The 20,136-nt window shown below is 32.2% G+C and overlaps 1 protein-coding gene across 7 annotated transcripts in view; it reads left to right on the top strand.

The window, feature by feature from the left end:
• Brinp3 (BMP/retinoic acid inducible neural specific 3) overlaps window positions 1-20,136 on the top strand; it is a 392,440-nt gene that overhangs the window by 310,175 nt on the left and 62,129 nt on the right. For all 7 annotated transcript variants that reach the window (XM_004862778.3, XM_087194464.1, XM_087194463.1 and 4 more), the window contains one exon: window positions 19,116-19,338. In XM_004862778.3, coding sequence (XP_004862835.1) covers window positions 19,116-19,338 — 223 coding nt within the window. The remainder of the gene's footprint in view (window positions 1-19,115; window positions 19,339-20,136) is intronic.

The following is a 20,136-nucleotide window of genomic DNA, read 5'->3' as shown; positions in this document are numbered from 1 at the left end:
GAAATACAATGAAAAAAACTGATTTGTGCTATAGAATCATTGCTAAGCCTTTCTTAAACAATTATATTTATTGTGTTTGTAAAGAGAAAGAACATTTTCAGTTGAGGTCTAATGTTTCCATGCATTCCAATATGCACACAAAAACAAATTCTTTAGAGCTGAGAATCCTGTTTCTTTAGGATGAGCTAAGTAATATATTGTGAACAGCTAAATTCCATTGGAACATGAAAATAGTGTATTTTCATTTTAGTTTTTTGTGTTTTGCCCCAGAATATGAAGAATGGCAAAATTTTGTAAAGTAATGTATCTTTGGTAAATCACTATTGTAATGCTAACACAGTAGTGAAGCGTAATTTTATTGAACATTTATTTGGGAGCCTGAGATATTGGTCCTATTGTAAATCAATCCCTCTGATAACAATTTCACAAGCTTTACAATTTTCTATTTCAATTTAATTTTGCCAGTGGTGCTAGACCTGCCATTACTTTTATTGCTTATATTACTATTGAAAATATTGTTGTGAGAAAGAAATAATATTGCCATGATTTTATTATTAGGCCACTTTTCTTGTACACAATGCCAGGACTCTACAAAAGCATCAAGCTCTCAGGCCATATGGAATCATTATATCTTTTATGACTGTCTCTCAGGGTTCTCCTCCGAGATTAGTAATGGTGATTTTCAGAGCTATGATCAGAGAAATTCACCTCTACACCAAATAGAATAAATACACTACAACTTTTAACACTCGCTAATATATTTCGGGAAAAAATGATAACTATCCCAGTATTGTTTCACCACCTAAGAAATTCCAAGACAATATATGATGAAAAAGGGCAGGTCTATCGAACAGCTGCAGAAGCTGTTAAATATAAATTAACCTATAATTTTTCTCTTTTAATGTTGTTTTTATGATTTGAAAAATGAAACATTGCCTGCTACATTTCTAGAGAATAGGTATCACAAATTTTCTTTCCTTCATACAGTTTACTATTAATCCTATGAAATTGTTCTAGATTTTACATATTTTTGTATTAGTTTGATGTTTGCTACGTAAAAACTCTGTAGTTATTTTATATATTAACTATACATTGTATGCATTTATCATGTAATAAATTTTGATTTTATATGTATACATAGGCAAAATATTTGTATGTATATATTAAATAGGTTATATACATGTACAATCTAAAAATAACTATGTGTGTATGGATGAATTTGTGAATACAGTTTTAGTTACATTTTTTTTCAGTTTTAAATCTTTTCTGTACCTCCCCTTAGTATTACCTTCCACACAGAAGTACTGACAAAATGGAAATAATACAGAATTTTAAAGGCCATTTAAAGTAATCAATTTCGATTTTGAGAGAAAGAAATTACCACTCCAATGCTGAATTCACTTGACTCTGAAAGGGAGTCAACAGAGTAAGAGCTAAACTTATTTACATCATAGGCCTGATGCGGATGTTATTTGAAAAAACATGTAAAATATGAAGTGTTTTACAGATGTAAGATGTAATCATTGTGCTACTCTATGGAGCAGTGGTTCTTAGTGAAACCTGCTTCCCCTGAGATAGTTTCAGAAAGTCCATGAGGCCAACTTTCTGTAATAATGCTGAGATGTTTTCTGCTTAATTTTGCATGTTTTCTTATGAATGTTCAGACACATGTATAGAAACTACCTGGCATATGATATTGCAACAAAGTGAATGCAGAAGGAAAGAAGCGAATCCAGGTGTTTTTTCTTAAACCAGACATTAAAGAGAATGGCAAAAATGTGACACAGTAACTGTCTTCTCCTAATTGTTTTTGCTTTAGATAATGTAGTTTTCATGGAAAACATGTTACTTAAATATAAAGGGCATCTATTGTTATTCACGTGAATTAATGCATTGATAATTCACATGGTAAATTCCTATAAAATACTCAGATAAACAAAAGCATCTTGGGATTCTCAAAAATTTCTACTAATGTAAAGGGCTTTTGAAATAAGAAGTTCAGGAGCCCTTGGTTTCAGGACTGCATTCTCTGCTGTTTGTTTTGGAAGCTCTGTGACTGATAATACTTTTCATGTAACAGCAGTGAGGCTGCAGTCTCAGTGCTGCTTCAAGAGACTTGAAAAAGCAAGATTAGGTTTTTCCCTTTTTCTTTTACTTTTCCCTCCTGGTTCCAACAGGGCTGCCAGAACTATGGCTCAACAATTCAAAAAGGTAGGCAAGAGAATGAAAGTGTAAACCCTGAGTTTCAGACAAAGTTTTGAGCACACAGAAACCCTTATCCTTCCCATACTGGGTTTCTCCCTCTCTCTATGCCACTGGGCATAGAGTTGTCACATTGGCAGTAGATGCTGCAAGCATCACAGTGTACTGTTGTCCATAAAACCAAATTCTGGTAGTAACAGGAGGAGAATGGAAGTGGTAGCTAAACTAGTCACAGCTGCTCTTATGTTTTAAATGTGCTGTATCCCAAAGACTTGAGTATTGAGAACTTGGTCCCCAATGCAGAAAGTTTCAGAAGTGGGTCCTAGAGTGGTGGCTACATCATGAAGGCACTAACACATTGATGAGTTCATAGCTGAATGTGCTGTCAAGAGATAGAGCTTGGATGCTTGAAGTAAGTCACTGGAGGTGTGCCTTTGAAGGGTGTATCCTGTCTTTAGTCCCTTCCTCTCTCTCCTTGGCTGTTTCTCTGGTTCCTTGCTCTTGGGCTACCATGAGGAGAATAGCTCTAACCTGGCATGGCTTCCCACATTGTGTTTCACCATGGAGCTGGCCAACCATGGACTGAAACCTCTGAAATTGTGAGCCGACATAAACCCTTTTCCATTAAGTTGTATATGTCAGGTATTTTGTCTCAACAATAGAAAATCTGACTAACATAGCTATTTTACTTGATTTTTCCATTTGAGCCTAGACAGAAAGATAGTCATTAAAAGTCTATTAGAAGAGCATTTGTTTTTAATTTGAATTTCTTTCAAAATTAATAGACTAAAACAAAATTTTTATGCATATTTATAGGGGGACTTGTGATGCTTTGACTCATGTATACATTTTGTAATATTTAAATTAGACTATATATTTTTTCATTTCCTGAAAACATTTACTGTGTCTTTATGATAAAAATATTCAAAATCTTTTCCTTTGTATTTTTTTATTAACTTTATTGGTACATTTTAGGTATACAATGTAGTAACATTCATCATTGGAGATTTGTACCTATACATAATATATATTGATTCTTATTTTTCCCCCTTCCCCTGCCCTCCCTTCAACTCCTCCACCCCTTTCTATTTACAAAGACTTTGTTTCCATTTTTTCATACAGAAGTTTAAGTATGTCACATCATCTATAGTCACTCTCCTATGAAATATCACACCACGACTTTTTTTTTTGGTACCGGAGATCGAACTCTAGTCCTTGCACTTGTACAGCAGGCGGCGAAACCACTGAGCTAAATCCCCGGCCCCAACACCACAACTTTTTACTCTTTTCTAACTATAATTTAACACACATTGATCAATCTTTCCCAATTCTCCTTCACCTCTTCTCACCCCACCACTGGTAACCTCCAATCTACTGTCTGTTTATTTGAGATTAACTGTAATGGAGCCCATGTTAGTGAGGTCATGTTGTACTTGTCTTTCTGAGTCTAGATTTGGCACTTATCATAATGTTCTTCAGGTTCATTTACCTGGTAACAAATAGAAGGATTAAATTCTTTTAGTGGTGGATTAAAATTCTATTGTGTAGGTTTACTATTTTTATCCTTTCACTAGCTGATAGACACTCAGATTATTTCCATTTTTATGGCTAATGGTAATAAAGCATTGATAAACATAGAAGTGCATAGAAATCTCTATGACTTGCTGATTAAATTTTGTTTAGATATACACACAGTAATGAGATAGCTGATCATATGGTGGATCTATTCTTAATTTTTTGAGGAACTTGTGAACTGTTTTCCATAATAGGTGCACTAATTTGCATTTTGAAGGACAGTGTACAAGATTTCCCTTCTTACTGTTTCCTTCACAAATCTTGTTATCCTTTGTCTTTTTGATAACAGCCATTCTTATGGGAGTAAGTTGGTATTCCTTGTTTGGATTTGCATTTCCCTGATAATTTGCAATGTCCAGCATATTTATATATCTTTTTGGAAATTTGTATGTTTTCTTTTATGAAATGTGTTTTAGATTTATTGCCCATTTGTAAATCAGATTATTTGATTTTAAGCTACTGCATTTTCTTTTTGTTGTTTTTCCTTATTTATGTTCCTTATTTATCTCTTTAGTCTAGTTCGTAAAAATATTATCCCATCATGTAAGTTGTCTATTCTGTTGATTTTTTTCCTTTGCTGTACAGAATCTTTTTAGTTTTATTTTTTATTTTTGGAGGGTACCAGAGATTGAACTCGGGACCTTGCACTTGCGAGGCAGGCAGTGGAACCACTGAGCTAAATCCCTGGCTCTTAGAATCCTTTTACCTTGATAAAATTCTATTTTCCTATTTTTTGATTATGTTTCTGTGCTTTTGAGGTCTTATAAAAAATTTCTTACATATTCCTAAATCATTTCATTCATGCTTTTCCCAGTAGTGTCATGGTTTCAGGCTTTACATAAATGTCTTTAACTCACTTTGAGCTGATATTTTTCCACTGGTGAAAAATTTGAATCTAATTTGAGTCATTCCTTATGTGGATGCTCAATTTTTCTGTCATTCTTTTTTGAAAAGACTGTCCTTTTATTAATGTACTGTATATTCTCAGTGCCTTTGTTGAAAATCCCTTAGATATAGATGCATGGGTTTACTTTTAAGCATGCTATTCTATCTCATTGGTTTATGGGCTAGTTTTTATGCCAGTACTTTACCATTTTGTTTAGTACTTCTTTGTAAGTATTTTGTAGTATGTTTTGAAGTCAGTAGCATAATGTTTCTTACTTTGTTCTTTCTCCTGAATATTTATTTGGATATTCAAAGGAAAGGGATTTGAAGTAGAAAATGGTACTTCTATGAGGGGGAACTAAAAAACTTAAAAAATGGAAGGCAATAAAAAGAGAAGTAGAGAAACACCCATCATCCACTTATTCTCAAAACCTTGTCAGGACTGGAAAAATCCAAGTATCCAAGCATGTATAGTATCTTGTCCAAAAAGTAGAGGTCTAAGTATGTACTGTATCTGGCCCCTATAAAGTAAGAGCCATTAGAAAGCAATTTGGAAGTTGATGCTCCTGTACATGCTGTCACTTACATGGCTATTGCTTTTTCTGTGGAAGCCACTATGCATTATATGAAGGATGGCACCTCCATGTCACCCATTGTCATAAAACTTCTGAGAATGATGGCTTCCACTTCCTGTCTGCCTCTCACATCCCATTTAAGGTAATGTCATTCATTGATGAAACTGTGACCTAGAATTTTCCCAAAGGAGAGGTAGAGAAAGAGTTTTCAGCTTTTGACTGTTGATGATATCAGTGCTACATTTATCATAAACAAATTACTGGAGCTACCAAAAGTGTGTAAAGTGAAATTATATAGTTTGAGATATTTTACTTTGGATTAAATTCACTAAAAGTGATCAATTAGATACATTATGTATCATTTTTAATTTTAAAAAGTCAAGCTCCTGACAAAGTTAGCTAATATTATAAAAATATATTGAACAAACTTAACACATACAAGAGATGATTAGAGTTTATGGACAATGCTTAAATCTTTTAAAAAAATTATTATAGTAAAGGGCACTTTGCCATTAATCTTCCTCAAAAAAAGCCCCTTGCTTCTCACACACTTATTCCATCGTTTTTGCCACTTTCTGAAGCCATTCTGGAAGTCCCCTTTTGTGAGTGTCTCTGGGAGGTGTGATCAAAAGTACAAGACTGCCAAAGGCCATTTAACAGAAAGACAGGCTTGTAAGACATTATAGCGTCCTCATCCACGTCCCTCACCAGCGCTGACACAGTGAGACTTCGGGCTCTTCCTCAGTGTCAAGATAACCATGAAAGATCAACATCTGGAGTTGACTTGAGACATCGAAGCAGCCATAATAGTGCATCTCAAGACACTCACCAAATCGGACTCCCAGAACTGCTTCAGAAAGTGGCAAGAACAATGGAAAGCCAGGGGGAGTATTCTGAGAGGGACTCATGGCAATGCGTCTTTCATTGTAGCAATATTTTTTTTGTGAACTGGGTCAAATGAGATACACTTTTAACAACTAAGAAATATGAGGAATCAACTGTTCCTAAGATATAATAAAAACACGTGGGAAATATCTCTTAATTTCACGATAAAGCCAATAATTTTCAAACATTTGATGGAAGAATTAACTCACACTTAAGGATTTAGTTTGTCATAATTAAAAATGTTATCTTGTAAAAATTTTATCACACTGTCTTTACTGTTCTGGTAGGTAATTGTATTTTTGTCAACATATGATGAAAAAAGTTTAAAAAGTTTTTATTTAAATACTACAAGTGAAGGGGATGATACAGAGTAACTGCTCTCTTTCCATTGTTTCTAGTTGTGTGAACAAATACTGGATAAGCCTATTGAGAGAACTTTCTTGTCTGGACATGGTTTCTTTTTCTAGACTTGGATTTAGCTAACTTTCTCTTCTTTTCAGAGGTTCCCCATTTGAATGTTGTAACCTACTCTTAATTAAAGTTTGGTCTTCCAAAGATTTGAAATAATTTATTAAGATTCTATTCAGTGACCAAAGACTCAGGTTATTTTCTTACCTAGGAGTCGTCACTATACTGAGAACTAAACTTGGGATAAACTACATTAGCAATCTTCACATAATATTCTTTAGATTTGTTCTTAATGAAATTCTAAATATGCCAATATGAAATTTTTTTTAAGTTTTGCTTTTATTTATAGAATGTATTAAATTTTCCTTTTTGTAATACTTCCCAACAGTTAGCAGGTTGTAAATTGTATTATTTTAATGATGATCACTATATATTTTCATGTAAATATATTACATTTAAAGTGCTAACATAGTATAAATGATAAATTATTGATGAAAATTCTTAAAGTACTAATTCACCTTTTCTACAAACCCATACTTATAGGAAAATCACTAAACTTTTTGGTCTGCATTTTCATTTACTGTTGAAAAGGAATAAAAACTGCTGCAAAAATTGATAAGTGGCTTAATAACAGGAATGTGGTACCAGAAAGGTGTTTCCTGTTTAAAGAGAAAGGAACTGTCCTTTGAGTATTGCTTGCTACTTGACGGTGCAAAGGAAAATGCCACACACCTCATTGCCATCACCCTGCTCTTGGATTCCCTGTCTGCTAGGAAGTATAGCCTTTCAAAGACATCCATATTGCTTATGTGCTCAGCAGGTTTTTCTTTAGACATTACTAAGTATGCATCACAATACAGCTAAGTCATGGTTATTATTTCCATACAATGGGTATTGCAGCAAAAACTACTGCATATGATTCAGACAGCAAAGTGCCTATAAGAAAGCTTGATACTTATAAGAAATTGAATATAAATAATCCTTATGCAATCATCAATGTGTACTTCTTTCTAGTTTTTTATGACCAATGATTACATATCATAGCAGGATATTTTGATTAATTTTATACCAATCTGAACTTTATGTTCATTTTTTTAACACTTAAAACCCATTTACATGTTTTTTTACCTATAATTTAAGGAACTTTGCCTATGTTTAAATTCCTGCTTTTCTTTCTATTTGAATTCCCCTTAAATATATAGTGTTATGGCTAAGAACAGTAATATATACCTTATTATAACTTTGTTTCCCATGACAAAGTAGAAGCTCTACCGGATGAATTATCCTGTATACTTTTACAGCTAACTATTTGTGAATCTTGTCAACTGGATAACTCTTTTAAGAAGCACATATTTAATTCATAGTGTAAATAATGTGTTGTATTAGTCTTTTGTAAGGGAAAATAAAAAGGAAACATTTTCATGATCCTTAGAGAAATATAAAATCAGCTTTCTTTCTATTTTTCTTTGTCTGTGTTATTTTCTTTGGTTTTCTCTTAGTTGGCTCTGTTCAGTGAGCCTATAATTCAAATTAGTTTCACATCACATTTCAACAGAACCAGTTGTCTTACTGCATGGTTATTATGAGATTGAATTTGAATGTTTGTGAAAAGCCTACCACACAAAAATATTCTTCCCATATGTAGAATAGTTTTATTTTTCTGTTTACTTGTAGATAATTTATTCTTATTGAGTCAGGGTCTGTGGTGTTTTTTTTCAGTCAAGTTTGTTCTGGGATTTAATTATTAGCAGTGTCATTGTGAACAATTTGTTGAAACTAGATAAAACACATTTTCTCATCAGAAAAATGCAGATTATAATTATACACATCTCCTAAAATTTCAGTAAGGAATAAATCAGATAATCTAAGAAAAATGCTCAGAATAACAAACATAAAAACAGTAATTTCTAATAAAAATAACAGCTAACACCTATCATTTATCATGTAAAAGTTATTTTATTAAGCATTAACAGTAATTATCTAGTCTACATAGAAATTAGGTGGGGAAAATAATATTATTATATGTATAATTGTAATTATTCATGTAGTTTAAATTCTTGACTAGCACAGTGACTGGCACAGAGTTGACACACAAATATCAGTTAATCTCTTGTTGAACTACAGATAATAAGTACTCTTGGGGCCTCAATTAACTGTATCATCAGCATTCTTTAAGAGTAAGTCCTGATTACAGCAGAAAAGGAATGTACTTAAAGACATTGGATTGGATATCTCAGAGTATCGGCATGGGGATTGGAGACGCTGGCTGGGAGCTGGTGGAAGGAACAATCCTGAAGCCACTCAGCAGGAGCAATCTCTGGAGAACGTCAAGGAGCAGAAGAGACTGAAGCTGGCACATCTGCTACCCCAATGCAGATCACTGAAGTCATCATTATCAACAAAGTCACCAGAGAATTGATGCAACTTCTAAGATTTGTGCATCTTTTAATTAAAGGAAGATGAGAAACAGGTGTTCTTCACTGTGATGCGGCTATCCAAATATGCTAAGTTTAACTAGAGTCTCACAATGAGTGAAATTTATTTCCATTCGTCATGCACAACTAAGGGCTAACAGCTCACATAACAGCTACTCTTATTTTTCATGTCTTTTTCAGTATCATATCATTAAGAAAATATGACCTATGGCATAATGAGATAATCTATATCACACAAAGGCTGAATATTTATTTAACACTAAAATACAACGGAGAATGTTTAACTTCTTTGACCAACTTGTCAAAGAAAAACATTTCTGGTGGTCTCTGTTTAAAATGATAGAGGAAAAAATTTGCATCGGAGAATAAGTGTTATCCTTGGTACTAGGAGTCACGCCATTGGTAAAAGTGTAACATCAGGGAAGCGGGTTCAGTTTTATCCAGATTCTGTGTTTTAGCTATCTTCAATAGGATGAGTTATTTGAAGATGGAATATGAATATTGTCCTCATCATTTCCAAGCATTGAATGGATGTCTAATTCAATTGTACACTGATACAATTGTATCATGCTTGACAAACAAACAAGAAGCTTTTCTAATCCTTTAGTCAAGGAATGGGAAAATATAAATGTCTGGAGTTATGATATTACTGATCCTAATTTTAAAAGGATACAGAAAAAATGCATTTACTGCCATATTTCTGTAAGACTACATGGTGAGACACAGATTATCATAGCATTCAGAGCCCTAGGAATTTAGTATTAACTCACAATTCAAAGGAAAGATTTACCCTACTTAAGCTGTGGTACAGAAGTACTGTGTCTTTGAAATGATTCCAAGATGGGAATTTGATAGGTATAGATTTTTTTTTCCTTCTCCTCATGACTCAAGTCAGGCCTTTGTTCTCAGGTGTAGGTCTTTTTAAAAAATTATACAAACCAAGTAAGACTTCAAGAGATAGCCCTATATTAAACTCCCTAGGAACTCTGATGTGATCAGTAAACTATAAAACTCCTATAGGTTAGACCTGTGTAAGTAGTACACTGGGTCTTTGTACGTTATAATAACCATGTCCACTGTTCTTCTGGTGGCTGATAGCTGCTATGCAGCCTCAGTCACAGTGGGGTCATTGTATCCTCATTGAAATCAGTGAGTGCATCTGATTTCACACCGAGTTTTACACTAACTGGTGTTCTCAGCCTTCAGAAAACAGTGAATACAGCCTTCATCAGAGATGCAGGCAAGGCATTTATGATTTGTTAATGATTTTTCTCTCAAATAAAAACTGTCAAATTCTGATAATATATTGGGAAATTAGTCTTCTTAGGACAATTTAATAAGAAACCTTAGATCACAATGGGTGATTAGACTGGGCAGGATAAACACTGGGTTCGGAATGGTCACCTTTCAATTAAGAATTTTCAAAGGCTGGAGCTCTTGCTGAGGGAGGAGCACTTACCTAGCACGCACATGGCCTGGGTTTCTATCCTCAGTATGAAAACATCTTTACAATGTCTAAAATTAAAACACAGTTGATCATTTACTGTCTTGGTGAGAATTTACTGTCTTGGTAAATGGGACAAGAAAAACAAGAATTCATGTGATTTCTCTGAATCAGTACTAGTTTGCCCAATATCTCATTCCCAGTTCCCACACCCTCATACCTTCGCAGTCAGTGTTCTTCCTAACTTTAACATAACCAGTCTGGCAAGGATTTAAATTCAGTCTTGAGGCCAAAGTTTATTTTGAAGCCCTGTGGCTATAAGAGATAAAATATTTCTTTTCCATGGCCTTTGAAAATCTCTAGTGATCATTCTGTGCTTACTGAAGAAACTGTAGGAAATTGCACACTTTAAGCAAGCCATATATGTTACTAGCAACAACATATCCCAGGTCTTTGAATTCTTCTTGTACTATGTTCACTTTGAGATAGGCACATGGACCTAAATGCTATTCCTGCAGCAAGCATTTCATTTTAGATTTACAAGTGGTATTTCTATTGTCAAAGTTCTACCCTTAGTACTATATGAATTTATAAAGCTTTTTATTCCTGTGGTTTGAAGAAACCAATAATTTATCCAATCAATTGTCTTTAGAAACTATTTACAAAAATAACTTTTGATATTTTTATCTCTATCACACCAAATTATTTTCTGTATGGAAGAAAAAAGCTTTAGCTGACTTAAACTGATAAAGAACGTGTTAAAGAACACTGTATATGACATACAATAACCAAGAAAGGTACATAAATATATACCTCTCTTATACGGTCAGAAATACTAAAATTTTTGTGTAAGACTTAGTGAGGTTATCACTACTAATTTCTATGAACAACAGATTGAAATTAACATTACTATTACTATTGGAACCATTACCTTTTGAAAAAATTACTCCAAGCATCCTCTTAGTCTTCAGATATAAAATCTGAATGTGTAAAACTGAATTATGTAACTTATAGTATGCACTTACACAGTAGCTGCAAGAGTACTGGGAAAGCTCCTCCATTTTCCAGTTAGAAATATGGTTTTGTTTGAATCCTTTCTCAAACACTTGAAAGTCCCTATTAATTGGGCAACTGAATAAAGGACAGATTTTTATGCCTTGCTTAATGTATTGATATAAACATTTGCTGCATATTTCAAAGAAAAATTAAATGTTAGAAAACAATGATATTTCTAGGTAAATACTAAGGATAAGGATTGGTATGTGATTTATGCCCTTATGTACTAATCACCTTGCAGCCTTATAAAATTTGTGAATTTGCAAGCTATTGCAGGGGCTTTCCATTTACTTCATGCAGTGTCTCAGTTACTTTCTCATTCTTGAGACATAATACCTGACACCCATAACTTAAAGGAGGAGAGAGAGAGAGAGAGAGAGAGAGAGAGAGAGAGAGAGAGAGAGAGAGAGAGAGAGAGAGAGAGAGAATGGGGAAGAGGCGGGGAAATAGCCCTTCCAGGCCACATCCCCAGTAATCCAACTCCTTCAATCAACCTTCATTTCCCAACTAGCATTTAGCTATAAACTCATCAGTGGACTAATCTGTTGATGAATATCACACTTTCTTGATCCAATTACCTCCCCAAAGCTACACCTATGAACTCATGAGTCTTGGTGTTGATAGGGGAAATCTAGATAAAGACCATATCATGCAGCATTTTAGCATTTTGTGAATTTCAGTATAGACTCTATATCCATGATTGATAGAGTAGTTTAAACAGAATTGATTTAATAGGTAACCACTTAGGATGGAGGAAATTCTAAACTGACGTAAATCATTCAAATAGTTGCTTAAAATGGTCAAGAAAAACGTTTACAAAAGTTAAAATCAATGAATTCTCGTCAAAATTAAAAGAGTAAAGTTGAAGTTTACATATTGGATTGGTTGGGATTTTTGTTCTTGCTAACTCTCTGTCATTCCGGGTACTGAATTCCTGGGTTTTCTTTGTCTCAACTTTGCCTGACACTGTCATTCTTCCTACTTATAACCCCCCTCTTGTCCAATTTGTCAATTTTGTATCTTACCTACTTTAGGCTTGTATTTCTGTAGTTTTTTCTAAGGTTTTCAATGAACTTAGTAGAAAAATCCTTGCCATTGAAAATCAGAAGATGAACAAATCCAGGAAACTATCTGTCAGGGAACAAGAAACAGTTGTCTGAGAGGGTGTTCTGGTTTGACAACAACTTTGAGGTTAGTGGTAGAATTACTTTGGTACTTACTTCTTAGCTTTGCAGGTAAAACAGTATAAATCTAGACCTATCGCAGACTAAACAAACAAACGAAAAGCAATAAAATTAATAAATAAAAATCAAGTTAAGGAAATAGAACATACTGGCCATGTGTTGATATATAGAAGACCACAACACTAATTTAAGTATAGGGAAGTAATATTTGTTTTGTTAGATTGTTGCTTAGATTTTGGTTATGCTAGTATTTGTTTATTTCATTCATTTGTTCCAAAAATCTTATGTTAGCCCATCTAAATAGGAAAGATGAGTTTGATTGCATTAGATTGCAAATATCATAAAATCAGAAATGATCATTCTTTTTGCTCAGAAGAAAATGTTTGCATAAATTTTTCATACATAATATACTTAGACATTTCATGTTTTCAATTTATCAGTTTATTTGAAGAGCTCTTTTTTCATATTTTACATAAGTTTTAAACATTGTATATTTTATTATTATTATGGTAAGACTATTACTATATTTTCATAATAATTATCCTTATTGCCTTATCATTATTACTAAAAGATACTTTAATGGTGCCAAATTGTTAATTGATTATAAAAACACATATAATATAATATGAAACAGTGGTCATTTACCCACCAATTAACAAGTAAATAATGTCATATTATTTAAATTACTTGGTCATAATTTACATAAATTGTCTGTTGATAATTTAATGGTATTTTGGGTTTTTGTAGTTTACAAAATTAATTTAAATCTACTCAGTTAAAAGTTCATAATGAAATCATGAAAGCAACAATTCATAAAAATCATGAAAGCAATAATTTCATCCTTCAATCTTTACTTTCCATAGGTTTATTTTTCCATAACCATAGCATTTGTTTTGGAATATCTAAGTGGATTTATAATTCAAGAAATAATTTCTAGGTGATAAAAAGTAACCTGATTGTTACACTTCTAGAAACTTTACAATATCTAAATGATTCCGAATATTTCTTTCAGCACTAAAGATTGATCTCAAGGTCTCTCGCACAATAAGCAAGCAGTGTAACACTGAGTTACATCCCTATCTCTGTTGCTTTAATTGTATTTTGAGGCAGGGTCACAAAGGCTGACTTTGAACTTGGATCCTCTCCCTTAGTTCCCAAATACCTAGAATTAGAGATGTGTGCCATCATACCCAGCTAACATATGTTTGAAAGTGTACGCTAGAATGATTCTAAATAGAGGTTCTGAATATTGGAAAATACATAATCAACGATATTGCTTGATAATTTTCATGTATCAGTATAGGGAGAAATATCATTCAGGATATATGCATTAAATTGATCTTTTATATGGCCACAAGTTTTATTGCACCACTCTCATGCATTTAATTCAACTGTGAAGCAACCATGAGAATAAAAATGATAAAATATAAATACTTTCAGAAATAGAGAAGTTTTAATGAAACATTTTGCAGAAAATAAAGTTATGAAACAAAACTTTATCTGCAGTCTGCATACAAAATTTCTCCAGTAAAATTTGCATGAAGAATTACTAGAGATACAATTAGATTGATATTTAAAGCACTTAAAAAGTATATATTGTCAAAATTAAAGAGAGAGGAGATTATTAGTTTCAAAATTAGCTAATTATATATATCAAATGTTAAATAGAGTTTCTATCAAGGGAAAGGGAAGGGAAGCAACAAACCTTGTTAAGCTATTTTAAAACCCCCTTCATTTCAATAGAGAAATGTTAGTAGTCCATAGTTACCATGGTGCATAGCTAAGTCATCTATAATTCATTGGAAAGTTGTCACATAGCTTAATTTTCTTCTCCTCCACAGAATTCATTAATATAATCCATTTCACCCTGCATTGTTTCATATGAATTAGCTTCCTTAAGACAACTGAGACTGACAATGAATTTCTACCAGCATAATTTTTTAAAAAATTTTATTTTATTGGTGTATTTTAGGTATACAATATAATGACATTCATCATTGGAAATTTGCTCCTGTACATAATCTCTCTTGGGTCTTATTTTTTACTCATTCCCCCGCCCTCCTTTCAACCCCTCCATCTCTTCCTATTTACAAAGACTTTGTTTCCATTTTTTCATGTTCTCATATTAATTCTATTCTCTTCTTTAACTTAGCCTACCCCTCCCACTTCCCCTTCCCCTTTGCCCCTTTTCTTCCTATTTCAGATTATCTATTATACAAATGGATGCACATTGAGGCAATACTCTTAAGTGCAATAAACAGGACACACATGTGTAAATACTGAATAGTTTCTCTAGTGTGAGAAACTGAAAGTGTAAATAAGTACCAGCATAATGTTTATCAGCACTGTTATTGTTATGCTTATGTTATTTTGGTTTTCTATAGTGCTCAGAACTAGGCTGTGGAAAAGTACTCAACTGAAAACATACTTAACAAACAGGTATTTCTAGAATAATTATTTTCTAAAAATGCATATGAATTTAGATTTCTGGGTGGATTTTACATGACATTGATTGGTTTTCTTTTATGAATGTATCTATCCATATTAAAAAGTATGGGTAGTTTTATTTACTTGTCACTAGAAGTACTTTAATATTTATCTAGAGTATTAACTTTTATCATCTATGGAGTCCTGGAAATTGCTGTATGATAAAATATTACCTGGCATCACTAGTGATTATATTTTATCTTTTTTATATAAATAAATGATTTATATATTAATTTATGTCATTAAAATTTCATAATCTATAAGTACAAATTTTACTAATTGGCAAAAGTGAAAGACAAGTTATCCACAAGAATATTTTGGAAAATTGTATTTCCTTCTAAATAGAATGAATTCTAAATGAAATGAAATATTTTTCAAATGAAAAATATTATTGTAGCATTTGAAATTATGCTGTATCATTAATTAGTATTTTTTTTTAAATGAAAAGTTTTCCTATACTTGCTCTCATAGACTAAAACATCTGTATGTTATGTGCACAACAGGTGTTCAATAAATGTTTTGGCTAAATGTCAGTAGTGACCCTTAATGAGTTCATAATGAAGTAATCATTCAAGTGTCATGCTAAGACACCTTTTCCTAGAAATTGGGTACTGACACTTTGCAGCAGACATTCCTATTATACACACTTTAATAAATCAAATACATTCTACTTCAAAATATTCTTTAATTTAAATAAAATTCACTAATTTAAAATCCATTCTAATACTGCTATAATGAACAATGAATATAATTAAGTATGCATACCCATAACACAATACAAGCTTATCAGAATTGTTCAAGTAAAAGATGACAATGAAATGAATGATTAGTTTTCAAAGTACTGGCATCTGCTCAATGAATAATCCAACAAATCTTTCCAACTTCTATGCATAAATTCTTTATTCAAAAGAGGAAAATTTTCAAAACAGACATATGGGTTCAAACTAGTGCAGGCATCTTCAGCAATTTTTTTTTTTTCTGTTAAAAGCCTTTTGTTTTATTTTCCCTTTTTCTTCAGGTAAAGTCTATACCTTTGATGTCCAAAATATGATAGATGTATCTTTATGCTTTCAAAGAAATAATTCCAATATTCATGAATACAATTTTCTTTGAATTCTTAAAAATGTGTATTTACTGGCATTGATGAGATAGGTTAGATCTGAATATTAAAATATACCTAATACCTAAATCTAGAGATACAAATGTGTATTACCATGATTTACTTTATCAGATTTCAATAGAATATTTTAAGAAACATTAAAAAATGATTTTATTTTTTATTTTTAAAACTTTCATTAGTACCTATTTGCAATTCATAATGATTGCATTTCTTGTGGAGAGTTGGTACAAGTATATAATACATCTTGATTCTTTTTTGATCTCCTTCCCCTCCCCTTCCTCCATCTCTGGGTCACCTTTGCATTTGAGAAATACCCTTCTTCCTGTTTCCTATTATTTAGATTTTATTTTGCTCTTTATTTCTACTTTGGGTTTCTCATATAAGAGAAACCATGTAATATTTAAGCGTGTGCGTCTGACTCATTTCTCTTAATGTTATAGTCTTAACATTCATCGACTTTGCTACAAATGACTCAAGTTTATTCTGTATGCCAGAATAGTACTCCATTGAGGATAAATGCTGCATTTTCTTTATCTATTCATCTATTGATGAACATATAGGCCACTTCCAACATTTGTCTGTTATTAGTTGTGCTTCTTTAAACATGAATGTGCATGTATCACTGTAATCTGATGTCTTTAACTCTTTCAGGAAGAGGCCTAGAATGGGAATAGCTGGGTCAAATGGAAATTCTAGTGGTAGTTTTTTGACGAATCTCCACAGTGATTTCCATAGTGGTTGTGCTGAATTACATTCCCACCAACAGTGTAGAAGGGATTCTTTTTCTTCCAGCCTCACCAGCATTTGCCATTATTTGATTTCTTGATGATGACTTTCCTTTCTGGAGTAAGGTGAAATTTTTGTGTTGCTTTAATTTGCATTTCTCTAATGGCCAGGCATGTTGGACATTTCTCTGTAGTCACTTCTGTGACTAATTTAGAGCTTTCGTAGATCTGATAAACTGAAACACCTTATCTAAATTTAGCAGAATGTTAATGTAATAGCTATTATTGAATATTTAAGAATAACTATTTTTAAACTGGACATGTTAACTTCATGGACATTAAGAGCAACTGTTTCTAAAATCACAAGAATTAAAGTTAAGTGAAATTATAATTCTATAGTACTTTCTCATTTGCATAGAAGCAAATTAATATGCAGAAAAATGGAGGTCGACTCCATAACACATAATGTTTATATGGGCAGAATACTGAAAAAAATGCAATTTTTGCCATGTTTCATTTCACAATTTCCAAGTCTTCAGCCACTGAAATTTTTTTCCAGATCTTGTGGTCATGGGTGTGGGAAAATTCAAGTATGTATTGCATGAGAATAGATGCAACAAAATATTAACAAAAGAAAACTTCATGTCTGTTGACATGAACCTATAACTCCATCACTGAGCAAGGCTGAGGCACGAGGGTCATAAGTTTGAGTCCCACTTGAGCAACTTAAGGAGATGTTGCCTCGATAAATAAATAAATAAATAAATAAATAAATAAAACAAGAAGGGTTTAAAGTGTTGCTCAGTAATAGAGCATCCTTGCGTTTGATTCCCAAGTCTGAAAGCAACCATTTGAAAATTTAAAAAAAAAACAGTTAATTTTCAGATGCAAGAAAATGTTTATATTTTGAGAACTTGCTCACAAAAATTGCTTCAAAAGAACAGGAGACATAGGAAAGAATGGTCAAGTATCTTTGTGAATATTTTTCTGTAATAAAAACATACAAATTTTGCCACTTCAATCATTTTCCACTCCACTATTCTGTGGTTTTAAATGTGTTGGAGAATGATCATTACTATTGTTTATCTTAAAACATTGTCTTTGCCCAGAATGGCAGCTCTGCAACCATTAAACAATAATTTCCTTTGCTCCCTTCATCCAGCCCCTGGTAAATTCAAATCTGCTTCCTATCTCAATGAAATTGACTATTCTTGATATAATCATGCAGAATTTGTCTTTTTGTGTCTAATCTCACTGGGCTTATTTTCTATGTTTACCTATTTTGTAGCATTATTAGAATTTCCTTATTATGGGTGAGTACATTGTATGTATGCACCACATTTTATATATCCATTCACCTGTTGATGGACCTTTGGCTTATTTCCACATTTTGTCTGTTGCCTCAACTATCTTGTGTGTGTAGATAGCTAGTAGAGTCTTTATGTCATTTAATTTAGTGCAGCATCAACTTTTATTCTTATTGTTGGTTTAGTTGACATTGGAAAATAAAGCAATTTCATGCATATTAACTATCAACAAAAAAACAAAATCCAATATTGGGGCCTTAAATGCTTTTCATTTTTTTTTCTCCTAAGTAAACACTTCCATTTTATTTAAACTGCTAGGCCATGACAAATGAAAATAAGATTAGTTACAGAAAATATAGTCCACAGTTGAATATCACAATTACCATTTAAAAACCTTTCTCATTATTTTAAAACATTAATGTACTTATTAATGATATTATATAGTTCTATGCTGAGTTAATGAAAAAATTTTAAAATATATTTGAAGATTTCTTTAACACCAAACTAAATAAACAATTGTACTATTGTAGAAAGTTCATTCAAATACCATCAAAAGGAAAATACAGTAAACTTAATTTGAACTTAAACTTTCTGTATATGCTATTTATTTTTACACAAATTTTAAACCAATTTCTTCTTGCACAAAATTCCTATTTTAAGGTAATCAAAAGGGAAAATAATTCTAACACATCAAAAATTTTATCTTCTACTAACTTCCTACTATCAAATAAGATATTTCTTTTAAATATTAACATGTTAAATGTTTTGGAGAAACATATTAAGTTTGGATTTTATGATTAAAACGTTTAATTTTAACCTTTTTGCAGATGAGTTCAAGTTTTTTATGAAAAGGCTACCTCTGAATTATTTCCTCAATACATCAACCATAATGCATCTGTGGACAATGGATTCTAATTTTCAGCGCCGCTATGAACAACTGGAAAACAGCATGAAGCAACTTTTCCTGAAGGCACAGAAAATTGTACACAAGCTCTTTAGCCTTAGCAAGAGATGTCATAAACAACCCCTCATCAGCCTGCCACGACAAAGGTAAGACAGATGGCAACGTAGTTAACTGAGGATACGGTTTTGATAGAGAGTTCTACTTATTTTTCTGAATATAGGTGTGGTTATATACATAGCTGTGTGTTATTTATATTAATAGAGATAATTTGACAATAGCATAGTCTTTAAGCCAAAAAATAAATTTCATTTATTTTCAAAGTAATAGTAAAAGGAGTTACACATATATTATTATGTCCTTTGTTTTCTTTATTTTATTATAATATTAAAGAGATCATTCTAACTGTCTATGTGGTAAGGAACTAATATTGTCTTACAGTAAAAAGAAAAGCTTACAACCTACAACTAAATTAGGAACCCATGAAGTAAGCATAGTTGCAAACTGAAAGCCCTCTTATCTAACTTTCAATAAGAATGATAATTCTTCAAGATTTATGTTATATCAGCAATATTTAAGAAATCATAAATTCATTCTATAACAGTCTTTGAAAATTGTTCTGAATAATTCTAACAGTTAACATGAATGAAGGCAAACACAAAATTTTTGTGTCAGAAAAGATTCGTGAAAGGTTTCTGATACGTTTCTTTAACTAGTATGGGTTACTCAGTGATAAAAAGTTGTACTTATGTAGTTGAGATCTGCTTAAAAATACATAAAAAAAACTACAGAAAAATATAGGACAGGATCACAAAAATATACGTCTGTACCAGTATCTCTACTATAAAATGCTTGAATGTTGATTTGATGCTTAAATCATTAAGAGGAGAAATCTATAGTTATAGATTTCTTTCACTGAAAACAGCCCAAAGATTTATATTCTATTA

This window comes from Heterocephalus glaber, unplaced genomic scaffold (assembly GCF_053883595.1).
Source record: "Heterocephalus glaber isolate CG9 unplaced genomic scaffold, H.glaber_assembly_v1.0 deba00001600, whole genome shotgun sequence".
In the NCBI taxonomy this organism is placed as follows: Eukaryota; Metazoa; Chordata; class Mammalia; order Rodentia; family Bathyergidae; genus Heterocephalus; species Heterocephalus glaber.
This window is presented reverse-complemented; position numbering and strand designations above follow the sequence as displayed.